Here is a 23,928-nt window from a genome sequence, read left to right on the forward strand (position 1 = left end):
AGCAACGAAAACCATCCCAATGAAAAGGAAATGCAAGAAAGCAAAGTGGCTGTCCAACGAGGCCTTACAAATAGCGGAGGAGAGAAGGCAAGCAAAATGCGAGGGAGATAGTGAAAGATACAGGAAATTGAATGCAGATTTCCAAAGAATAGCAAGGAGAGACAAGAAGGCCTTCTTAAACGAGCAGTGCAAACAAATAGAGGAAAACAACAGAATGGGAAGAACCAGAGATCTGTTCAAGAAAATTGGAGATATGAAAGGAACATTTCGTACAAAGATTACCATAATAAAGGACAAAAGTGGTAAGGACCTAACAGAAGCAGAAGACATGAAGAAGAGGTGGCAAGAATACACAGAGGAATTATACCAGAAAGATATGGATGTCTCGTACACCCCAGTTAGTGTGGTTGCTGAGCTTAAGCCAGACATCCTGGAGAGTGAAGTCAAATGGGCCTTAGAAAGCACTGCAAATAACAAGGCCAGTGGAAGTGATGGTATTCCAGCTGAGCTATTTAAAATTTTAAAAGATGATGCTGTTAAGGTGCTACACTCAATATGCCAGCAAATTTGGAAAACTCAGCAGTGGCCAGAAGATTGGAGAAGATCAGTCTACATCCCAGTCCCAAAGAAGGGCAGTGCCAAAGAATGCTCCAACTACCGCACAATTGCACTCATTTCACACGCTAGCAAGGTTATGCTTAAAATTCTACAAGGAAGGCTCAAGCAGTATGTGGATCGAGAACTCCCAGAAGTGCAAGCTGGATTTAGAAGAGGCAGAGGAACCAGGGACCAAATTGCAAACATGCGCTGGATTATGGAGAAAGCTAGAGAGTTCCAGAAAGACATCTACTTCTGCTTCATTGACTATGCAAAAGCCTTTGACTGTGTCGACCACAGCAAACTATGGCAAGTTCTTAAAGAAATGGGAGTGCCTGATCACCTCATCTGTCTCCTGAGAAATCTCTATGTGGGACAAGAAGCTACAGTTAGAACTGGATATGGAACAACTGATTGGTTCAAAATTGGGAAAGGCGTACGACAAGGCTGTATTTTGTCTCCCTGCTTATTTAATTTATACGCAGAATACATCATGCGAAAGGCTGGGCTGGATGAATCCCAAGCTGGAATTAAGATTGCCGGAAGAAATATCAACAACCTCAGATATGCAGATGACACAACCTTGATGGCAGAAAGTGAGGAGGAATTAAAGAACCTTTTAATGAGGGTGAAAGAGGAGAGTGCAAAATATGGCCTGAAGCTCAACATCAAAAAAACGAAGATCATGGCCACTGGTCCCATCACCTCCTGGCAAATAGAAGGGGAAGAAATGGAGGCAGTGAGAGATTTTACTTTCTTGGGCTCCATGATCACTGCAGATGGTGACAGCAGCCACGAAATTAAAAGACGCCTGCTTCTTGGGAGAAGGGCAATGACAGGCCTAGACAGCATCTTGAGAAGTAGAGACGTCACCTTGCCAACAAAGGTCCGTATAGTTAAAGCCATGGTTTTCCCAGTAGTGATGTATGGAAGTGAGAGCTGGACCATAAAGAAGGCTGATCGCCGAAGAATTGATGCTTTTGAATTATGGTGCTGGAGAAGACTCTTGAGAGTCCCATGGACTGCAAGAAGATCAAATGCATCCATTCTTAATGAAATCAGCCCTGAGTGCTCACTGGAAGGACAGATCGTGAGGCTGAGGCTCCAGTACTTTGGCCACCTCATGAGAAGAGAAGACTCCCTGGAGAAGACACTGATGCTGGGAAAGATGGAGGGCACAAGGAGAAGGGGGCGACAGAGGATGAGATGGTTGGATAGTGTTTTCGAGGTTACCAGCATGAGTTTGACTAAACTGCGGGAGGTAGTGGAGGACAGAGGTGCCTGGCGTGCTCTGGTCCATGGGGTCACGAAGAGTCGGACACGACTAAACGACTAAACAACAACAACAACACAGAACCCATTTCCTTTGTTGATGCAGCATGATTCAAAACCACAGGGGCAGACTTTCCATGCAGTGGTTGCTGTAAGTGCCCATCACTTCCACAATGGAACAGATGGCAGCTTGGAACTGGACACTTTACTGTAGGTAATGATTTGGAAATTCACAATTTTGTAAAGTGCTACATACCTGAATATGAAGTATGATGTCCATAAAACTCAAGCTTCTGCTTTTTTTATGGGTGTTTTATCTAAAACCTGTTATCTCCTTTCCCCCTCACCTACAGAAGCCCAAACAGTAGCATTTCAGTATAAAGCGGCAGAACTGCTGTATATGCAAGCATTATTAGAAATTTTATTCTATCGCTACAGCATTGTAAGCAACAGATCTGTGTCACACAACCCGATACACATTTACTAAGAAGCAACAAGTCCTGCTATGCTAATTGCAGATTACACATAGGAAAGTGTGAAAATAACTGTGCCGGGGGGCGGGGAGGAAGGAAAGGCTTCTAATATTGTACAATCCCAGCAGCTTCACCACCAAGCCATTCCAACATTTTCAGCTTTGTGCACCAAAGGTATTGCTGAGGCTTACAGCTGTCTGCACATTCAGTGCTATTCTCTCTCTCTCAGTACTGTTTTGTTTTAAGTGAAGGTACGAAAAGACCACATTTCCAAATAGTAAGTCATTGAAGACAGAATCATGTTGACCATACATTCTCTCAAATACTAGAATCCCTCCCCCTATGCTGCTATAAATGGATATCTAATGCTCTTGCATTCTATAGTGATAAAAAAGTACAACAGCTACATGTAGCCAATGCATGCCACCAGACAATACCACTAGAGGACCTAAAAAGGAAGGCATGGCCTGTAATAGATTTGATAAATGGCAAAATCCTAATAAAAAATGAGCTGACTTTGGGCCACTGCCATTAGATATGAAAAAGTGACCCCTTAGCCCCACATGGATGCCAAGAGAGCAGAGAGAAAATTCAGATGGTACAGATCCGTTTTCCTCACCTTGGGGTCCCCACATGTTCTCTGCCAGCTCTGCCATTGGCCAGCCCCCTTACCACTACCTCAAAGGCCATGTTGAGGATGTTCAATGAGATGAAGGAAGATTGTGAGGTTGTGCCTGATGCCTCAGGGCCCATATCTGGTTACCACAGCGTAGGATCAGGTTTTTTGGGCAAGCATTTAAATGTGAAAATATGGAACACATTCAAAACAAGACACAATTAGACTTCCGGTTGGTCACCCAGTAATGGCAGACAGGAGCTCTTTCAGCTGAAAGAGCCCCAGCGCTGTGAAGCAGGGGGAGACCGCAAGAGTGTTGCGGCCCCCCGGAAAAACCTCAGATCAGGTGTTCTGAGGACCTGGTGATCCGGTGGGTGCCCTTTTGCGACTCCCCCGCTCCCCGGTAAGCTCGCAAGAGCCCCGAGAGTGAGTGGGGTTGGAGACGCGGCACAGCGGAAATGACTGCTTCCTTCACTGCGCGAAGCTCTGAGTCTGGTGATCATGATCGGCCAATTCCTTCAATAAAAAGGCTCAAAATTTGGAACTGTAAGTAAAGAACAAAGTCTTAATTTGACCAAGATTAGAGGAGGGGGAAGGGATTTAAAAACGGAGGTTGATCCCTTTTGCTGAAAGAAAGCGGAGTCGGTAAGCAAGGACCAAAGCCTTAGGCGGAAAAAGACTTTTGAAAGTTTGCAAGTTAAACCTATGCCCCCCTTCTGCAGGGGGAAGAGGGGGGGAAATATTTAAATTGCTAAAAACCCTGCGGGACTGTGTTTTTAAGTAAAGAGGCTCCTCCATTCTGTTGCGGACCTCCCGGGAGGGAAAGGCTAGACTCCATTGTGACGTCACAATGGAAGAGGAAACATTCAATCTTCGTTTCCACTGACTCTGTTATTTTGTATCCTGTGGCTGTCTGGACACATTTTAAAGTAGCTAAAAGTGTCTTCTACTTCCAGGACTGTCTGTTAACTTTATATGTGATCTGGAAAACTTCTTTTTACTCGCAGCCTGCTTTAATAACATGGAACAGGGGGGCTGCTGGCTGCCTGGGCTGACACCTGTGGACTGGTGGTGGGATCCTGTTTTCCTCTCTCATTCCACTAAGCTGTGGGACTGACCTTGAAATTCCTGAGCCATTATGTTTGCTGATAAACAAGAGAAGGTAACCACAAGACATGGCTCTAAAAATCCACCCTTTGAGGAATCTGTAATGGTACTACTGAATGAAATTAGAGACAATACAAATCACAACACAGAGGGTATAGAAAGACTGGATAAAAAGATTGAAGCTTTAAGTTCTGAACTGAAAGAGGTTAAGACTGAGATAACTACACATGATACAAGGTTGGCACAGCTAGAGACAGAGTGCCAGACTTGGAAAGACTACAATATGAAAACGCCAATTCGATTGCCTTTCTTCAAATGAAGGAAAGGGAATCTCATTTGAGATTGAGAGGGGTGCCTCAACTGGATGAGGAGAAACTCAAGGAGTGTCTGATGGACTATTTTGTGGCATGGTGGGATTTGAAAAAGGAAGAAGTTGAGTTGTGGATAGAAAAAGCTTACAGATTTGGGCCCAAAAAGGATAGAAAAATAACCTATGACTGTATAGTGGTCTTCAAGACCAAGGAACAGAGAGATACCATTTTGGGATTGCATTATAGAAAAGGCTTAAAAATACAGGACAAATCCACCGTCCTCTTCAAGGAGATTCCTAGACACTTCCTGAATTTGAGATCCAATTTTACAGAATTGGCAAACATTTTGAGGAGTAAAAACATTTTTTTCAGGTGGGAATTCCCAGAGGGCCTATCGTTTAAATTTGAAGGAAGGAAGCAAAGAATTAAGACTGTGGGGAGAGAGGGACAGATTTCTGCAAAAGCTCACGGTGGAACTTGGACGGCAAAGCCCGCAGCTGCCAGGGGCAGGAGCGGCGACCCCTTGATTTAACATCATGGCGCTGAGAGTTTATTCTTGGAATGTCAATGGACTAAATTCTCCTCAGAAAAGGAGACAGGTATATCATGTGTTGGAAAAACAGAATTTGGATGTAATTTGTCTACAGGAAACACATATTACAAGACTACATAGAAAAATTTTATCATAGGAAAAAATAACTTGGACAAGAATTTATTTCTTCGGACAAAGTGAAAAAAAAAGAGGAGTGGTTTTTTATATCAAAGAAAAATGGAACCCAAAACTGATCTTTAAAGACGAGGAAGGAAGACACATAGCAGTGGAAATTACAGCACAAGGCGAAAAATATTTGTTATTGGGAATCTATGCACCTAATGATGGCAAAGTGGAATTCTTCAAGAACTTGGAAACAAGTCTTTTGGACTATTTGGATTACAAATTAATTCTAATGGGAGACCTGAATGGAGTTGCATCTACTTTGATGGATAGGACTCAGAGGCAAAAAAATTTGAATGCTAGCAGACTACCTAAGGCTTTCTTTGACATAACTGACAAATTTGATCTGTCAAACATATGGAGAGTCAGAAATCCAACTGAAAAAGACTTCACTTTTTTTCAGATGCAAACCAATCATTTTTGAGAATTGACTACCTATGAATATCCAGAGACTTGGTTCCTGAAGTATCAAAAACGGAAATTTGCCCTAAAACCTGCTCAGACCGCAATGCAGTTTTTGTGGAACTGAAAATGTCCTTACAGGGTTCCTTCAGATGGAGAATGAATGATGATTTGTTGAGAAGTACCCAAATTGTAAATAAAGCCCAAAAAGCCCTAAAGGATTATTTCGAAATTAATATGAATCAGGGAACGGAAACAAGGGTTATTTGGGATGCCAGCAAAGCAGTAATGAGAGGATTTCTCATTCAACAAAATTCAATCAGGATAAAGATACAGAATGAGAAAAAAGATAAGATTTTGGAACAACTAAAAGATAAAGAGAAGGGTCTTAGAGGGAACCCAAAGAATTTGCAGATACAAAAGAAAATTAAAGCCCTACAGATTCAATATTCACAGATTATAAATCAAGAAATAGAATGGAAACTAAGGAGGATGAAACAAAGGAATTTTGAATCTGCAAATAAATGTGGGAAACTTTTAGCTTGGCAATTAAAAAAGAGGCAAAAGCAAAGTACCGTATTTTTTGCTCTATAAGACTCACTTTTTCCCTCCTAAAAAGTAAGGGGAAATGTGTGTGTGTCTTATGGAGCGAATGCAGGCTGCGCAGCTATCCCAGGAGCCAAAACAGCAAGAGGGATCGCTGCTTTCGCTGTGCAGCGATCCCTCTTGCTGTTCTGGCTTCTGGAATTCAGAATAATTTTTTTCTTGTTTTCCTCCTCCAAAAACTAGGTGCGTCTTGTGGTCTGGTGCGTCTTATAGAGTGAAAAATACAGTACTATCACAAATATTGTAACAGAAGGAAAGTCTGTGGAGAACCCTGTGGACATAAGAAAATGTTTTCACAAGTACTACAAACAACTGTATAAAAAGGAGAAAGAGGACCAGGCCAAGATTGAGCAATTTATTAAAACCAATGGTTTGCAGAAGATTCCTGAGGATAAAAAGATCCTACTAAAGGGACTGATTTCAAGACAGGAAGTGGAATATGCAATAAACTCAATGCAACTTGGCAAGACCCCGGGACCAGATGGTCTATCAGCAAAATACTAATAAGACATTGGCTTATCAAATAAAAAGAGTGATAGTCTTACCAAAGCTACTCTTTTTATTCCAAACGATTCCAACTATAGGAAAGACCAGCAGTATTGACAAGTGGCAAAAAGAAATTTCTAGATTTTTGTGGAAGGGTAAAGACCAAGAGTAAAGCATAAGATATTAATAGATACTGTAGAAAGAGGTGGCTTCGGGTTACCGGATTTGAAGCTATATTACGAAGCCTCATGTCTTCTCTGGTTGAAAGATTGGTGTTTATTAAAAAATTGGGATATTTTAGATCTAGAAGGTCATGACACCCGTTTTGGATGGCATGGCTATCTTAATTATGGGAAAATAAAGGCGCACTGGAGTTTTTCAAATCATATAATAAGAAATGCTATATATAAGGTGTGGGAAAAATACAAAAGATATTTGGAACAGAAAACCCCAAGACGGAACTCTCCATTAGAAGCAATCGCTGTTAAAAAAAACAACAACATCAAAGAGAACTGGATAACGTATAACACAATATTAAGGGAGGAGGAGGGTCAACTAATATTGATAAGTTATGAGAAAATAAAAGATCACTTTTCTAGTTGGCTAGATTACTCCCAGGTGAATGAAATGTTCAGACAGGATAAGCAGATAGGTTTTGAAAAGGAGCCTTCAAGATTTGAAAGAGAATTACTGAATAGTAAAACTAAAATAATCACAGAAATGTATAGACTTCTTTTAGACTATGAAGTAATGGATGAGGAGGTTAAGGCTTCAATGATAAAGTGGGCCCAAGAAGTAGGCCGTCCAATTATGCTAAAAGATTGGGAAAACTTATGGAAGGTAAATTTGAAATTTACAGCCAGCTATCACGAAGAGTCGGACACGACTAAACGACTAAACAACAACATAATATAAGAGAGAACATGATGAAAATGGCTCATAGGTGATACCTCACTCTTTCCAGATTATCAAGAATGTATAAAAATTTGGCGAATGCTTGTTGGAGATATGGAGGAAATAACGGTGACATGATCCACATGTGGTGGACGTGTGAAAAGATTAAGATTTGGGGGGGGAATATACGATGAATTAAAAAAGATGATGGGGATAACTTTTACTAAAAAACCGGAGGCATTTAAGTATTTTAGATAAAGAGATCCCAAAAAATCTAAGAGAGGTATTCTTGTATGCAACCGCAGCGACTCGTATACTTGTGGCCAAGGGATGGAAAGATCCCGAGGCTCCAAAAGTAACAGATTGGCAAATCAAATTACAGGAATTGGTGGAGACAGCTCAACTGACTAGTAAACTCAGAGGAAACTCTAAGCAAAAATTTGCGGAAAAATGGGATGGTTATAGAAGATATGTTCAAAAATACAATAATAGTTTTGACTCCGTGCTAGCATTCAAGTGATAAAGGAACTAAAAGAAGGTGGACAACAATTAAGGATTTATTATGTTTTCAGAATGTATTAGAAAAATTATATAGAAAGGTTTATTGTTTTGTGTACATTGAAATGTAAGATAAAATATATGCAAAGGGACTTGACAGGAAGTCAAAGTTGAAGAAAATATTTTGTAAGATAAAAGGGGAAAAAATATTTACTTTCATTATTTTCATTTTGTGTGCGGGTGTGGGTGTGTGGGTGTCTGCACATATGTGTGTTGTTATATGCAATGTTTGGGAGGAAATAAGACGGTAAATAACAAATAAACTAAATATCAATGTATGTAATTTTTATTTCTTAATTATATTTAGTGGTGGTATGGCTGTATTGTTTTTTGTAACATAAAATCATTCAATAAAAATTGTATTAAAAAAGAAAGAAAGATTGGCTTATCCAACCTTTGATAGAAGTATACAATTTGATTCTAGGAGGGGGCAAAGCATCTGAAACCTGGAAGGAAGCTTATATTACTCTGATTCCTAAACAAGATCAAGATAGAGCGAATGTCAAGAATTACAGACCAATCTCCCTACTTAATGTGGATTATAATTTTTTTGCGAATATACTGGCTAACAGGCTAAAGAAGGTTCTGTCTGAACAGAAACAGGTTTCCTGCCTAGAAGACACATGAAAGATAATATCAGGAATGTTGTAGATATTTTGGAAAAGCTGGAAGCAAGAAAGAACTGTAAAGCAATGTTAATGTTTACTGATGCTGAGAAAGCCTTTGACAATGTATCTTGGAGTTTTATGTTACACAATTTAGAAAGTATGGGGGTTGGTCAAGATTTTTAAAATGGTATTAATGCGATCTATCATGAACAAAAAGCTAAAATTATTGTAAATAATGTGGTATTGGAGGAAATTAGAATCGAGAAGGGAACCAGGCAAGGGTGCCCACTTTCTCCTCTGTTGTTCGTTTCGGTCCTAGAGGTATTCCTAAGTATGATAAGAAAAGATGATCAAATTAAAGGTATTACAGTAGGATCCAAACAATATAAATTAAAAGCCTTTGCTGATGATTTAGTACTGACATTACAGGATCCAGACTCCAGTGCAGTAAAAGCACTGGAGCTGACACAGGAATTCGGACAGGTAGCAGGATTTAAGTTAAATAAGAGCAAAACCAAAGTATTAGAGAAAAATCTGGATAATGATGAAAGAAAGTTATTACAAGAAAAGATGGGCCTAGATTTTGTGAAAAAAGTTAAGTATCTGGGAGTGAATTTGTCCAGGAAAAATCTGAATTTATACAAAGATAACTATGAGAAACTATGGAATGAAATTAAGAGAGATCTAGAGATATGGTCAAATTTAAAATTGTCACTAATGGGCCGGATTTCAGTGGTTAAGATGAATGTATTGCCAAAGATGTTATTTCTGTTTCAAGCCCTCACAATTATAGATAATGTGAAATGTTTTAAAGAATGGCAGAAAGCTTTATCTAGATTTAATTTACCCAGAATTAAATATAAATTACTAACAGATTCTAAAGAAAGAGGGGGATTTTCCCTGCCAGATTTGAAAATCTATTTTGAAGCGGCTGCACTTTGCTGGATTAAGGAATAGATACAATTAGAAGATACCGATGTTTTAGATTTGGAGGGATTTGACAATGTGTTTGGATGGCATGCATATTTATGGTATGAGAAAGTAAAGGCCCATAATGCTTTTGAAAACCATGTAATTAGGAAATCTCTGTACAATGTATGGATAAAATATAAAGATCTCTTAGAAAGGAAGACACCCAGATGGCTTTCGCCAATGGAGGTGAAGGCCCAGAAAAAGTTAAATATGGATGTCAAGTGGTTGAGATATTCAGACTTGTTATTAGAGGACAAAGAAGGTTATAAATTAAAACCATTTGATTAAAGATAAGTTAAATTGGTTACATTATCACCAGATTAATGAATTGTACAAATTAGATAACAAAAATGGTTTTGCTTCAGAAAAATCTAAGTTGGAAACAGAGTTGTTGGACTCTAAAGTTAAAAATTTGTCTAAAATGTATAACTTATTGTTGGAATGGCATACAAAGGATGAACAAGTTAAGTCAGTGATGATAGACTGGGCAAGAGATGTGGGACATAATATAATGTTTGAAGACTGGGAAAAATTGTGGAAGAAAGGGGTCAAATTCACTGCATGTACAGTGTTAAAGGAAAATATAATGAAAATGATGTATAGATGGTATTTGACTCCTGTAAAATTAGCAAAGATATACCACAACAGTGATAATCTAAGTTGGAAATGTAAAGAAAAAGAGGGTACCTTCTATCATATGTGGTGGACCTGCCCCAAGGTGAAAGGCTTCTGGGAGAAGATTTATAACGAATTGAAAAAAATGTTGAAATATACATTTATTAAGAAACCAGAGGCCTTTCTTCTTGGAATAACAGGTTTGGAATTGCCCCCAAAAGATGTTAAATTATTTTTGTATGCCACAACTGCAGCAAGAATTTTGTTAGCGAAGAACTATAAAACACAAGAAGTGCCAACAGTGGAAGATTGGCAGATGAAAATGATGGATTTTTCGGAGCTAGCCGACCTGACTGGAAGAGTCCGTGACCAGAAGGAGGAGGACCACCAGGAGGAATGGACGACGAAATTTAAAGACTATTTAGTTAAATATGTTAAGTTGACTTAATTGGAAAAGCTTGCAAATATCAGATAGGCTTAGGATTTAAATATGTAATGTGATGAATTAATATGTTTAATGCCAAATTTGAAAGAAAGAAAGATGTTAAGTGATTAAGTTAATCCTATAAGAATATTGGTTTTGGAAAACTGTTAAAATGATATACACTGAAATTCAACCAGGGAAATACGAGGAAGTCATTTAACAATGTTACTAAGATTGGTTTAAATACGGCCGAGATTTATGTTTGTTTGTTTGTTTGTTTGTTTGTTTGTTTAAAAACTTTTTGGAAAATTAATTTTAAAAAAAATTTCCTTCCAAAACATGACACAATTAAACTTTTGTGTCCCTTGACTATGAAACGGCATACAGTTTACTAAGGGCACTTGAAGCAGGAGAGGAGCACGAAATTCTGGATGGAGACTTGAAAGAAGCTTCTCATGGTGCATCACAGAATCACACCAGCTGAGGGCTATTGGATCAAGCACCCCAGTCGAAAGAATCCAGTCCCTAGGCAGGTATAGCAAGTGATACCAGTCTTTTCCTCCCTACATCACTAGAGTAGAAAACAAAAACAGATTATCCTGAACTTAAGGTGGTTCTCATTCATTTTAGTTGCCTAACTTTATCTAAAAGTGACGTGTATTCCAAAGCTCCATTTGAGACAAGACAAGACAAGACACACATTTTTTGCAGAGTGGAAAGTACTGGCAGGACTTGCCGTAACTTAGACGCCTTAAAATAACAAATCTTGGGTCACAGACTTCATGGTCTGAAGGGAGGGTGGAAACTGAGAAGGGATCAGAGAAGAAAGGAAGACAGATGAAGCCCTGCCGACAAAGCCTGCGAGGAGAAGTTGCCCTTTACACCAAAGATGGACAGACAAAGGCATCAGTCACCTCTTTTTCAGGGTGCCATGAACAGACACCTCAAACATCCCTGCCTCCCAGTTCCAAGGATTAGTTGCAGCAACATTTACCTCTCCTTTTCCATCATGATCTGCACTGGGCTTAGCTGGTTGCTTTTACTGCCAGTTCCCAGCTGCCCATAAGTGTTTGCTCCCCAGGCGTAGAGCAAGCCCTCATCCGTTAACACCATTGTGTGTGCATAGCCACAGGCAACCTGCAAAAAAGAAAATGGAAATCAATGCTAGCATCACTCTAAGATGGCCACGAAGAATGAGAAATCACTGCTGGACACTTAAGTATCAGTTGCACAACCTGGGTTAGTTTTAAACGCCAAGGGAGTCTGCACACAGGTTATGAAATGCGGAGGGGGGTGTCCTACGGTTCTCCAGATACTGTTGGACTGCAACTCCTGTTATTTCTGACTACTGACTGAGGCTGGGGGTGGAGAGAGCCCAACAAACATCACGAGAACTGTAGGTTCCCTGGCCCAGGTATGAACAGGTTTCACTGATTATTGATGGTTTGGTAAAATACTTGCAGAACAACTGAGAAATAACCCAAGTCATCTTGTCTCCAAAAGATCACCAGTAAAATGTTGACACTTCCTAAACACAATCTCAGGTCTGGAAGAGGCAGCTGCGTCTTGGTTATTCCCTTTTCCTGCCGTTGGCAAAAACTGCCAACTGAAAGCTGCCCCAGCTGCAGTGAAGATGGCAGCCATCTACAGGCTCATAGTTACCAGGCCTCTTCAACACCAACTGTTTGCAGGCTAGGCTTTGGTTATAAGCACTAAACAGAAGCTCACAATAAACCAGGGGACAATTAAGCAACACAACTTACACTATTTTGTACTCACCTGCATTACACAGAGACCTTGTAGCGCAGCCACTCGGCATGGGGTTAGCTGGTTGCCATTGTTTCCCAGACCTAGTTGACCATTGCCATTGTAACCCCAGCCATATACCTTCATGAAGGAGGAAGAACAGTTAATCTGGATGCACTCCAGGGAAAGAGGTGGCCAGTGCAGTGTGCTGGTGAGAGCATTAGACTATGATCTGGTAGACCAGGGTTCAAAGCCCCACTCTGTCGCGAAGCTCAGTGGGTAACCCTGGGCCAGTCTCTCCCGCTAGCCTACCTCTTAGGGTTGGTGTGAGGGTAAAATGGTGAGGAGGGAGAAACACGGAACTCCTTGAAGGTGGGATATAAATGTAACAATAAAAATGAATTTAAAATAACTCTAGTTCAGGGAAAGATGTTGAGAAAGGCAGGCTGAAAATGCACCTAATCCTAATCTACATACACTTCAGCTATCTGTTGCCGACTCATTTTTCTTTTGTGCATATGAACACTGCATATTGACTCCTAAATTATAAAATGAAGGGTTTTATGACTTTTAGTTTAATCTGCCTGCAGAGTTACTTGGTTACTCTGCCCTTCCCCTAAATGTTACAGGACAGTTCTGGATGTACTGGATTCATAGCGTAAGTAAAAAAGTTTAACTTTCCAGCGTTTAAGAGCAAGGAAGCAGCAATGTCAACACACTATTTATAGCTCAAGTTTCCCCGTTTCCTGAGGATAAACTTCCTCTGACTTAAGCCTTGAATAATTGTTTACTAACTGCATCTGAGGTTTCAATAATTATCAAATGAGTCACAAATCCTACTTTTCCCTTTAACCACAAGATTTGCTCCCTCAGGTGATCCAGCATCACCTTCAGAAATGAATTTTAGATGATGAAGTGAACATACAGGTGCCAGAACAAGTCCTAATGGCAATGAACAGCCAGCAGGTGTCTAGTTTAAAGCCACTGCAGCTCATCAGCTTCACAAAAGTTTCTGGGGCATCTTCTATTAGCCCTTTGTTCTGCACTTTAGCATTTTCTTACGCAGAAGCAGAGCCATGTGTGCAATGACCTTGGAATGCTTACCTCACCATTGTCCACTACAGCTATGGAAGAGGTTTGGCCACAGGCAACGCCGACCACCACCTTCGTCTGCAGACAGTTGGAAACCTTGCGGGGAGTGGGCTGGTTTGCCGTGGAGCCTGACCCAACTTGTCCACAGTTGTTATAGCCCCAGGCATACACCTTGCCACAAGGAAAGAAGATGAAAAGACATCATGGGAACACACTCCAAACTTCCTTCAGAACAAAAATAATTATCTCCTTTGACCTTTTAAAAAAAATTTATCCTAGAACTCTTCCAATTTTAACTCCACTGCTGCAGATATGCAGGTGACACATCAAAAGCCTTGCCAAACAGCAGACACTGCCCTGTGTCCACAGGTAATCCGTTCCTTCTGCAAACATGCATCGTGATGCAAAGTTACATCATGTAACTTTACATCATGAAACATCATGTTACATCTTAATCTTATCTGTTAAGGTAAGATTTCAGTCCAAAATATTTCACTAGGAAAACACAATACAATGATTGATAGCAACATCAGATTCACTTTTCTCTGAGGGCTTCCCAAAATTTAAGACAGTTTAGAGATTTTTGAAATATTAAGTGGGATATCAATGCTTTTAAATAAATAAATACAGGAACACATTTGCATAACAGTGGGTTCTCAAAAGCAAAAGTTTAGCAAGTAATAATATACATATATAAAAGACTTACATCTCCATCAGATGATAGTGCTATAGAATGATGGGAGCCACAAGCTACTTCAATTACTTTCTTAATTAGCAAATTGGTACAGATTTGAATGGGTGTAACACCCTGATTGGTGGTCCCATTTCCAAGTTGACTGTATCCATTATGTCCCCAGGCATAAACTTCACCATCTATGAAAGGCACAAAAGCACAAATGTCCATAATTTATTTATCTAACCCTAGAAGATGATTCCCAATTGCAAACAACACCAGACAAAAGCGGGTCATAAAAAATATAAGAGACTGCATCCAGAGCCACAGCTCCACTCAGGCAACAGACTTCCACGCCCGCAATGCAACTTCCTCTTCTGCCCCCTCCAGACCACCATGTGGCCTCAACATCTGCTCCAAAGAAGAATTTGGGGGCATGTAGGGGAGAGCATAAGAAGTGGATGTCCTATTTCACAAGCAGAATTCTGCTTGTACAGTGTGGAAAATAGCCCTAAGTCTTAAGATAAGTACCTGAATTAGAACCCAATCGTTCTGAAAGGTATGAGGGAATGGGGTGTGCACACACATGGAGTGAGACACTTAAGCCTTCTTTAGATTTTATTTTTCCTAGGAAGCGCTGCAGCATCTGCATAACTTTACTCCTCCCTGGTCTGGTGAATGCTGCTGCACAAAGGAAAACACTGGCAATTGCAGCCACAGGCTCCACCTTTAGCACAAGCTGCACACACGCATCAAAGGAAGATGTCAAAAGACTGCTCTCATTCTTAGGGTTGACGTTGGAGACAACATTGCGTGAAGGCAGGAAAAGATCCATGGGGGTTGCAATCCAACAACGTTGTGAGAGCCACCAGTTCGCACCCTTGGCGAGAGGGAAGTGCCTAATAAAATTCTGCAGCCCAAGCTTACCACAAATATTTAAGCTGGGCAAATATTTTTAAAACCATATCCACATCCCATTGGAAGCAACATAGTAAAGTAATTTAGTGTCTTGCCCAACAAAGTAATCAACTTTCATGGCCAAAGAGAAGGAACAATATACACTTTCACTCATTCATCCAATTACAGCTATTCCATGAATGGGTTTACTTAAAATCAGATGAGAAGAGAAGATATCCATTCTTTGACATGGGAGACTAGATTGGAAAGAGTATCAATATATGTGTGTAGGAGTTGAGGGGAATATGCAGCCACACAGGGAGGTTAAGCTGGAACAACCTGTTGTTGGAATGGACTTGCCAACAGTGCAAGGCCACAACCACATTTTCTTGGAACCCATTTCTAACAACCTTTGCTTAAATTTAGGGAGCATGCAATTAGTATTGCTCAAGAGCAAAACTACCTTCTGTACTAAGTATTACATGTGGTCCACTTCCATAACTGAGGCTGCGAATCCTCTTTCCGCATAAAGTTTCAAGTTTCTTTGGTACAATGGTACTCTGGTTATCTCCAGTTCCCAAACAATTACTACAGTTTAATCCAAATACAAATACCTGGAAAGAGAGACCAATAACACTACATTTTAATGCTTATATTTATAGCAACAGTCATCAAGATGAAAGTGAATCAGGGTAAATATACAATTTATAAGATTTAATAGGATTCTTACTATATCCATTTCAGCTATAGTGTCTTTATAACGATAGCATGGTTTTGCAATGAACTCTAAATGGCCAAAATCTGGCAAACTCAACACAGTATGCTATGGATAAGAAATGCTGGAGCTATGATTATTTTATGAAATTGGATTTCTTTTATAATATGGAAGGAACACTCTGATTTTAAACATCCAAGGTCAAAACGCATTTTGGTTGGAATTATACCTGTCAGGGGCTCAGGAGCAGAAGCACAGGGGAGAGAGGAAATGGAGAGCGAAGGGGAAGAATCCAAGGGCAGCGTGGGGGAGTATGACAGTGACCCGAGAGATTCCATGAGCTTCTCCAGCGAATCAGAAGATTCCCAGAAGGGGGCGTCGATGGTCAGGGCAAGGGGGGTCCCAGGGGGGACGCACCAGAAACAGGGGGCCAGCGGGGACTCCCAAAGCAGCAGCGGGGGATCAGGACCAACTTCCCCACCAGAGCGTAGTGGGGGGGAAGAGTCACATGTGTCAGGACCAGCGTCTCCTCCAGCGGGGAGAGAAGATGAGTCAGGGCTGACCACGCCTCCATCGGAGAGTGGGGGAACGGAGGGGAGGTCAGTTCCAGCTAGCCTCCCCGAAGGGGGAAGCAGTGACAGCAGCAGTGCAACGGTCAGAAGGAAAGTTGCCGGCTGGGCGCGCGCGCCAAGTTCAAATGTACAGGCGCGCGGGACAGCAGGAAACCCGGATTGGGAACCAGGTCCTAAAGCCCGCCGGAGGGAGAGGGAAGACTCAGGGGACTCAGCGTCAGAAGAGTCTAGGAAGGGCGAGACCCCGACCGACAGGCGGAACCAGAGGAGGAGAGAGCAAAGGAAGAGGTGGAGCAAGGCTAGAGTCTTAAACTGGTGTCTGGGGGGAGGAGATTCAGACGGAGCTTCAGCGGTCTAGAGTTTGAGACGTAGAGCTGCACGCTGCGGCTGTGAAAGTGAAACTGAACTTCAATAAAGACTTTCGTACTTAACGACGAAGCGGCGTTGGTCCTTTGTGAGCTGGGACCTCGGGCAGCTCTGACAATACCCATGAATTATACCCATGAAAGCCACTGTATAATTTACTTAACAATCACCTGTATGTTCAATTTTCTTTCTTTGAAATTACGCCACATATACAGCGTTTGTACTTAGAAATGTTTTATTTTTCTTATTCTTACATGTTTATAACATTGATATAGGAAGCCATGAATCTTTACCAACCTTTGGAGAACTGGGACAAAACTAACAAAGTCAGTTTCAATAGGGACAAATGTAAGGTTCTAAGAATGAGCAGTAGGGACTGGAATGAGCAATCCCAGCCATCATGAACTCCCTTTCCTTTTAGTATTAGTGTCCATGGGATCTCACCCAGCACTTCCCTAAGTTTTATGAAGTCGGCTTTCTTAAAGTCGAGAAATTGAGTCCTAGTATGCTTGGCTGCTCCTTTCCGCTGTATAGTAAACTTCAGAAGAGCATGATCACTCGCGCCTAATGATCCTTCCACTTCTACCCCACTAACCAGGTCATCAACATTGGTTAGGACCAGATCTAAAATGGCTGTTCCTCTTGTTGCTTCTCCCACTTTCTGGACAATGAAGTTGTCTGCAAGGCCAGTGAGGAATCTGTTTGACCTTATGCTCTTGGCTGAGTTTGACATCCAACAAATATCCGGGTAATTGAAGTCCCCCATTACTACTATCTCCCTTCCTTTTGCATGCTTGGCCATCTGTTCCAGGAAGGCATCATCTATGTCCTCCGTTTGGCTTGAAGTCCATTAATCATTCCCCCGTGTCTCTTATTTAAGGATTTTTCCTCCCACCACTAGGTCTGCGTGCTGTTTGCTCCATTTGGTCTATGACATTTGGACTTGAAGGAGCATCTCCACCTCCATCATTCTGCCTGGACACTGAGGTCCAGCGCCGAGGGCCTTCTGGCGGCTCCCTCGCTACAAGAAGCAAAGTTATAGGGAACCAGGCAGAGAGCCTTCTCAGTAGGCTCCTGCCTTGTGGAACACCCTCCCACCAGATGTCAAAGAGAACAACAACTACCAGACTTTTAGAAGACATCTGAAGGCAACCCAGTTTAGGGAAGCTTTTAATATTTCATGAATTAGTGTGTTTTATTTTGTTGGAAGCTGCCCAGAGTGGCTGGGGAAACCCAGCCAGATGGGTGAGGTATAAATAATATATTATTATTATTATTATTATTATTATTATTATTATTATTATTATTATTTCTCCGAAGGGCCTCATTCCTCTGATTGCAGGCCACAGGCCAGTTGTGGGCCACAGGGCCAGAACCCCAAGGGGGCTGGCACTCCTTGTCCTCTCTCTTGTTCTCTTAGATAGCTCCATCAGCCGAAGACTATGGGTCAGGCATCCAGGCCCCATCTTGCCCTCAGTGGCGTAGGCGTGTGACTGCCAACACCTCTGATAGCCAGGACAGCCTCCATGCAAACCGGCTGCCCCCTTGATTCTCAATTAACTTTAATTTAATCATTTTTTTTCTTCTCATTTAAAATACACAGTCTCCTCTTAATATATTTAATATCATACTGAATGCTCTAGTAAAACAAACAGAAGAGGAAATGAACCAGAGGATCTCATAATTTGTTTTAAAGAACTTTTTCAAATAATTTTAAAGAAATATTCTGAAGTTGTTCAACCAGCAAAGTGGTTTTGAGATTTGTTTCTATCAGCTAAGGAGCAAATGTGCCAATACAGTGGTACCTCGGGTTACAGACGCTTCAGGTTACAGACTCCGCTAACCCAGAATTGGAACCTCGTGTTAAGAACTTTGCTTCAGGATGAGAACAGAAATCGCGCGGCGGCAGCGGGAGGCCCCATTAGCTAAAGTGGTGCTTCAGGTTAAGAACAGTTTCAGGTTAAGAACGGACCTCCAGAATGAATTAAGTTCTTAACCCGAGGTACCACTGTACATACCATTTGAGAGAATATACAACTTTTTTAAAGCCTTAAGACTATCTTTAAAAAATATATCCAAGCATACAAACATTTGCAAATCACTTGCGTTGTTTTTGGCTTGTGCACCAGATATACAAACTTTTTTTTTTTAAGTTAAGCCATTTAACCTAGACAACCCAATATTTACCTCATCACTGTGGGTGATGTATATCGCTTCATTGGCAGATGTTCCAAACACACATGCTTTTCGGATGGTTGATATTTCTTGTGGCGAAAGCAAAGTAAATATTGGCCACTTTCCAACATCCATCATGACTTCACAGTTCTTTATACCAGACTTATAATTATGCTGGCATTTTGCCTCCAATTAAAACAAAATCATGGAGTCACCTAGAAGAGAAGAAAGGATAGAAAGACTGGATTTTCAGATATGGAAAACCTATTTCTATATTGTGGTGCAGACACAGAGATGCCTAACTCTGGGTTACACAGATTTACACATGCGTGTAGTACAGCTGCCGGGATGTATTCCTAGGCAGCCCTGCAAATAATCAAAGGTAGCAGTCACACATCTCCTGATGCACTTGTTAACCCACCAGCCCATTCCCAAAGCAGAGAGGGAGTTACTATCCCATACAGACCGTCCACTACTCTTCGCCTTCCCATATCTACAGGGAGTTGCCAGAGTTGCAGCTGCCATTTCATTTTGAACAAAAACGTCAGCTAAGCCTGTGCGGGCAGCCTTCACAACATTGCTATAGAGACTTACTAAATCTGGTGCTGAACAGAACATGAAAAGGCTTGAGAAATGGCATTCCACTGTTGCAAAGCAGCAGCACAAACATCAAAAGCGAGCTTTGTTGCCATTGCTCAGATGACATCTCTGAAATGACCCAACAATGCTAGCATACAAACCAGGTCAAAACAAGAAATCCTGCAAGTTTAGTGGTATTGAAAGTTAAACAGAGACAACCATGTTTACATGAAACAAAAGGTAGACTGTCAAGGATGTTTCAAACCTAAAGCTTTAACTCTCTGTAATACCAGGAGTGACAAAAGTTGTTTCCATATCTCAGTATTGTTTTTTAAAAATCTTACCTTGTTGCATACAGAAGGAGCTGAGCTGATAAAACCAGTGTGCAGCACAAACCTTTGAGATAATGTCACATGAAGCATGTTCTGCACACTCTGTAATTCCCTGCAAGGGCTGCTGGGAATTGCAACATATGAAAGACACTAAAATTCAGGAAACAAGTAGCCAACACATCTGTGTGGCTCCAGACACTAGGCTAGAAACATGTGGACCAAGGCAAGTGGTGATGTAACAAAAAAGGAGGCTAACTGGAAAAGACTGGTAATTGGGTCACCACCTGCATGTGGCAAAGAGGCATCCTCAGCCTCCCAAACCCAGGCTCTATCCACTGGCCCAAAATGGGCCTCGGTTTATTTCAGGGATGAGGAATGTCAAGCGCAGAGACCAAATGCAGCACTCCAGACCTCTCTATTTGGCCCTTAGGATTCTCTCCAGACCACACCCCATTCACAGCCACATCCTTTGCTCAAAGAGGGTACTAAGTAGGGTCCATGTTTTTGCCAGGCCTTGAATTCTGCTCATGCTTTTTGTTCCCCTACACCAGGGGTGTCCAAACTTTTTTCAAAGAGGGCCAGATTTGATGAAGTGAACACACATGAGGGCCGACCAAAATTGCTGAGCTTTTTATTTTTAGGATTGAAGTTGACCCCAAAGTTGTTGAGCTGCTTTTAGGATTGAAAATTCAGGTAGGTAGCTGTGTTGGTCTGACACAGTCGAAATATATAAAAAAAAATTTAAAAATTGTCTAGTAGCACCTTAGAGACCAACTAAGTTTGTTCTTGGTATAAGCTTTTGTGTGCATGCACACAAAGAGATGGGTGATTTACCATAACCATTGAGTCTATCACCCATCTCCTACTACCCACCTGAGAAAAACCCCACCCCACCCTCCCACTATATATAAGGGTCTGGTGACTTCTGTTTCAGTGTATCTGAAGAAGTGTTTTTTATTTTTTTTTATATTTAGGATTGCAGTTGTTGAATTTTTTTACAATTTTACCCCAAAGTTTTTTTAAGGATTTTACCCCAGGACATATACTGCCACGGGGGCCAGATTAAATCAACAGGTGGGCCAGATTAGGCCCCGGAAACAGGCTTTGGACACGCCCGCCCTACACTGAGGGATGTCCAAGTGTGTGGGGTATCTGAGTACCCTACTGTATAAAGGAAAATGTCACACTTGTGGTTCTGACCACTTTTCCTCTGCCCGCCCACTCCCGGCATAAAAAAGTTTTGACATAAAAAAATTCAGAGCACGACATTTCCCCAGGAAATCAAAGCATTTGTTTGCATAAAACATGAAGTGATTCAAGCATCTCACTAGACTCAAAGGATGGGACTCAACACTATTCCTCCTCAGAGTAGAACCATGGACATGACCCACTTAGGTTCACACTTCAAAACGACCTTGACAGATTAGAGAACTGGGCCAAAACAAACAAGATGAATTTTAACAGGGAGAAATGTAAAGTATTGCACTTGGGCCAAAAAAATGAGAGGCACAAATACAAGATGGGTGACACCTGGCTTGAGAGCAGTACATGTGAAAAGGATCTAGGAGTCTTGGTTGACCACAAACTTGACATGAGCCAGCAGTGTGACGCGGCAGCTAAAAAAGCCAATGCAATTCTGGGCTGCATCAATAGGAGTATAGCATCTAGATCAAGGGAAGTAATAGTGCCACTGTATTCTGCTCTGGTCAGACCTCACCTGGAGTACTGTGTCCAGTTCTGGGCACCACAGTTCAAGAAGGACACTGACCAACTGGAACGTGTCCAGAGGAGGGCAACCAAAATGGTCAAAGGCCTGGAAACGATGCCTTATGAGGAACGGCTAAGGGAGCTGGCCATGTTTAGCCTGGAGAAGAGGAGGTTAAGGGGCGATATGATTTGTTGTTGTTGTTTAGTCGTTTAGTCGTGTCCGACTCTTCGTGACCCCATGGACCAGAGAACGCCAGGCACCTCTGTCCTCCACTGCCTCCCGCAGTTTGGTCAAACTCATGCTGGTAACCTCGAAAACACTATCCAACCATCTCGTCCTCTGTCGCCCCCTTCTCCTTGTGCCCTCCATCTTTCCCAACATCAGGGTCTTCTCCAGGGAGTCTTCTCTTCTCATGAGGTGGCCAAAGTACTGGAGCCTCAGCTTCACAATCTGTCCTTCCAGTGAGCACTCAGGGCTGATTTCCTTCAGAATGGAGAGGTTTGATCTTCTTGCAGTCATGGGACTCTCAAGAGTCTCCTCCAGCACCATAATTCAAAAGCATCAATTCTTCGGCGATCAGCCTTCTTTATGGTCCAGCTCTCACTTCCATACATCACTACTGGGAAAACCATAGCTTTAACTATACGGACCTTTGTTGGCAAGGTGATGTCTCTACTTCTCAAGATGCTGTCTAGGCCTGTCATTGCCCTTCTCCCAAGAAGCAGGCGTCTTTTAATTTCATGACTGCTGTCACCATCTGCAGTGATCATGGAGCCCAAGAAAGTAAAATCTCTCACTGCCTCCATTTCTTCCCCTTCTATTTGCCAGGAGGTGATGGGACCAGTGGCCATGATCTTCGTTTTTTTGATGTTGAGCTTCAGACCATATTTTGCGCTCTCCTCTTTCACCCTCATTAAAAGGTTCTTTAATTCCTCCTCACTTTCTGCCATCAAGGTTGTGTCATCTGCATATCTGAGGTTGTTGATATTTCTTCCAGCAATATTAATTCCGGCTAGGGATTCATCCAGCCCAGCCTTTCGCATGATGAATTTTGCATATAAGTTAAATAAGCAGGGAGACAAAATACAGCCTTGTCGTACTCCTTTTCCAATTTTGAACCAATCAGTTGTTCCATATCCAGTTCTAACTGTAGCTTCTTGTCCCACATAGAGATTTCTCAGGAGACAGATGAGGTGATCAGGCACTCCCATTTCTTTAAGAACTTGCCATAGTTTGCCGTGGTCGACACAGTCAAAGGCTTTTGCATAGTCAATGAAGCAGAAGTAGATGTCTTTCTGGAACTCTCTAGCTTTCTCCATAATCCAGCGCATGTTTGCAATTTGGTCTCTGGTTCCTCTGCCTCTTCTAAATCCAGCTTGCACTTCTGGGAGTTCTCAGTCCACATACTGCTTGAGCCTTCCTTGTAGAATTTTAAGCATAACCTTGCTACCGTGTGAAATGAGTGCAATTGTGCGGTAGTTGGAGCACTCTTTGGCACTGCCCTTCTTTGGGACTGGGATGTAGACTGATCTTCTCCAATCTTCTGGCCACTGCTGAGTTTTCCAAACTTGCTGGCATATTGAGTGTAGCACCTTAACAGCATCATCTTTTAAAATTTTAAATAGTTCAGCTGGAATACCATCACTTCCACTGGCCTTGTTATTTGCAGTGCTTTCGAAGGCCCATTTGACTTCACTCTCCAGGATGTCTGGCTCAAGGTCAGCAACTACACTACCTGGGGTATACGAGACATCCATTTCTTTCTGGTATAATTCCTCTGTGTATTCTTGCCACCTCTTCTTGATGTCTTCTGCTTCTGTTAGGTCCTTTTCACTTTTGTCCTTTATTATGGAAATCTTTGTACGAAATGTTCCTTTCATATCTCCAATTCCTTTCATATCTCCAGATCTCTGGTTCTTCCCATTCTATAGCTTTCCTCTATTTCTTTGCATTGCTCGTTTAAGAAGGCCTTCTTGTCTCTCCTTGCTATTCTTTGGAAATCTGCATTCAATTTCCTGTATCTATCACTATCTCCCTCACATTTTGCTTGCCTTCTCTCCCCCGCTATTTGTAAGGCCTCATTGGACAGCCACTTTGCTTTCTTGCATTTCCTTTTCATTGGGATGGTTTTCGTTGCTGCCTCCTGTATAATGTTACGAGCCTCCACCCATAGTTCTTCAGGTACTCTGTCCACCAAATCTAAATCCTTAAACCTGTTCCTCACTTCCACTGTGTATTCATAAGGGATTTGACTTAGATTGTATCTTACCGGCCCAGTGGTTTTTCCTACTTTCTTCAGTTTAAGCTTGAATTTTGCTATAAGAAGCTGATGATCTGAGCCACAGTCAGCTCCAGGTCTTGTTTTTGCTAACTGTATAGAGCTTCTCCATCTTTGGCTGCAGATAATATAATCAATC

General features: G+C 41.6%; 1 protein-coding gene across 7 annotated transcripts in view; it reads right to left on the minus strand.

Moving 5' to 3' along the window:
• Positions 1-23,928, minus strand: part of RCBTB1 (RCC1 and BTB domain containing protein 1) — a 51,344-nt gene that overhangs the window by 25,312 nt on the left and 2,104 nt on the right. For 6 of the 7 annotated variants that reach the window (XM_053380252.1, XM_053380253.1, XM_053380254.1 and 3 more), the window contains exons 2-7: positions 18,905-19,107; positions 15,528-15,678; positions 14,201-14,367; positions 13,507-13,665; positions 12,436-12,543; positions 11,651-11,793 (exon numbers count right to left, since the gene is read on the minus strand). In XM_053380252.1, coding sequence (XP_053236227.1) covers positions 11,651-11,793; positions 12,436-12,543; positions 13,507-13,665; positions 14,201-14,367; positions 15,528-15,678; positions 18,905-19,030 — 854 coding nt within the window. In that variant the 5' untranslated portion in view covers positions 19,031-19,107. Of the gene's footprint in view, positions 1-11,650; positions 11,794-12,435; positions 12,544-13,506; positions 13,666-14,200; positions 14,368-15,527; positions 15,679-18,904; positions 19,108-23,928 lie in introns of those variants that run through there. The other variant, XM_053380259.1, reaches the window with a different exon arrangement.

This window comes from Podarcis raffonei, chromosome 3, assembly GCF_027172205.1.
Source record: "Podarcis raffonei isolate rPodRaf1 chromosome 3, rPodRaf1.pri, whole genome shotgun sequence".
Classification (NCBI taxonomy): Eukaryota; Metazoa; Chordata; class Lepidosauria; order Squamata; family Lacertidae; genus Podarcis; species Podarcis raffonei.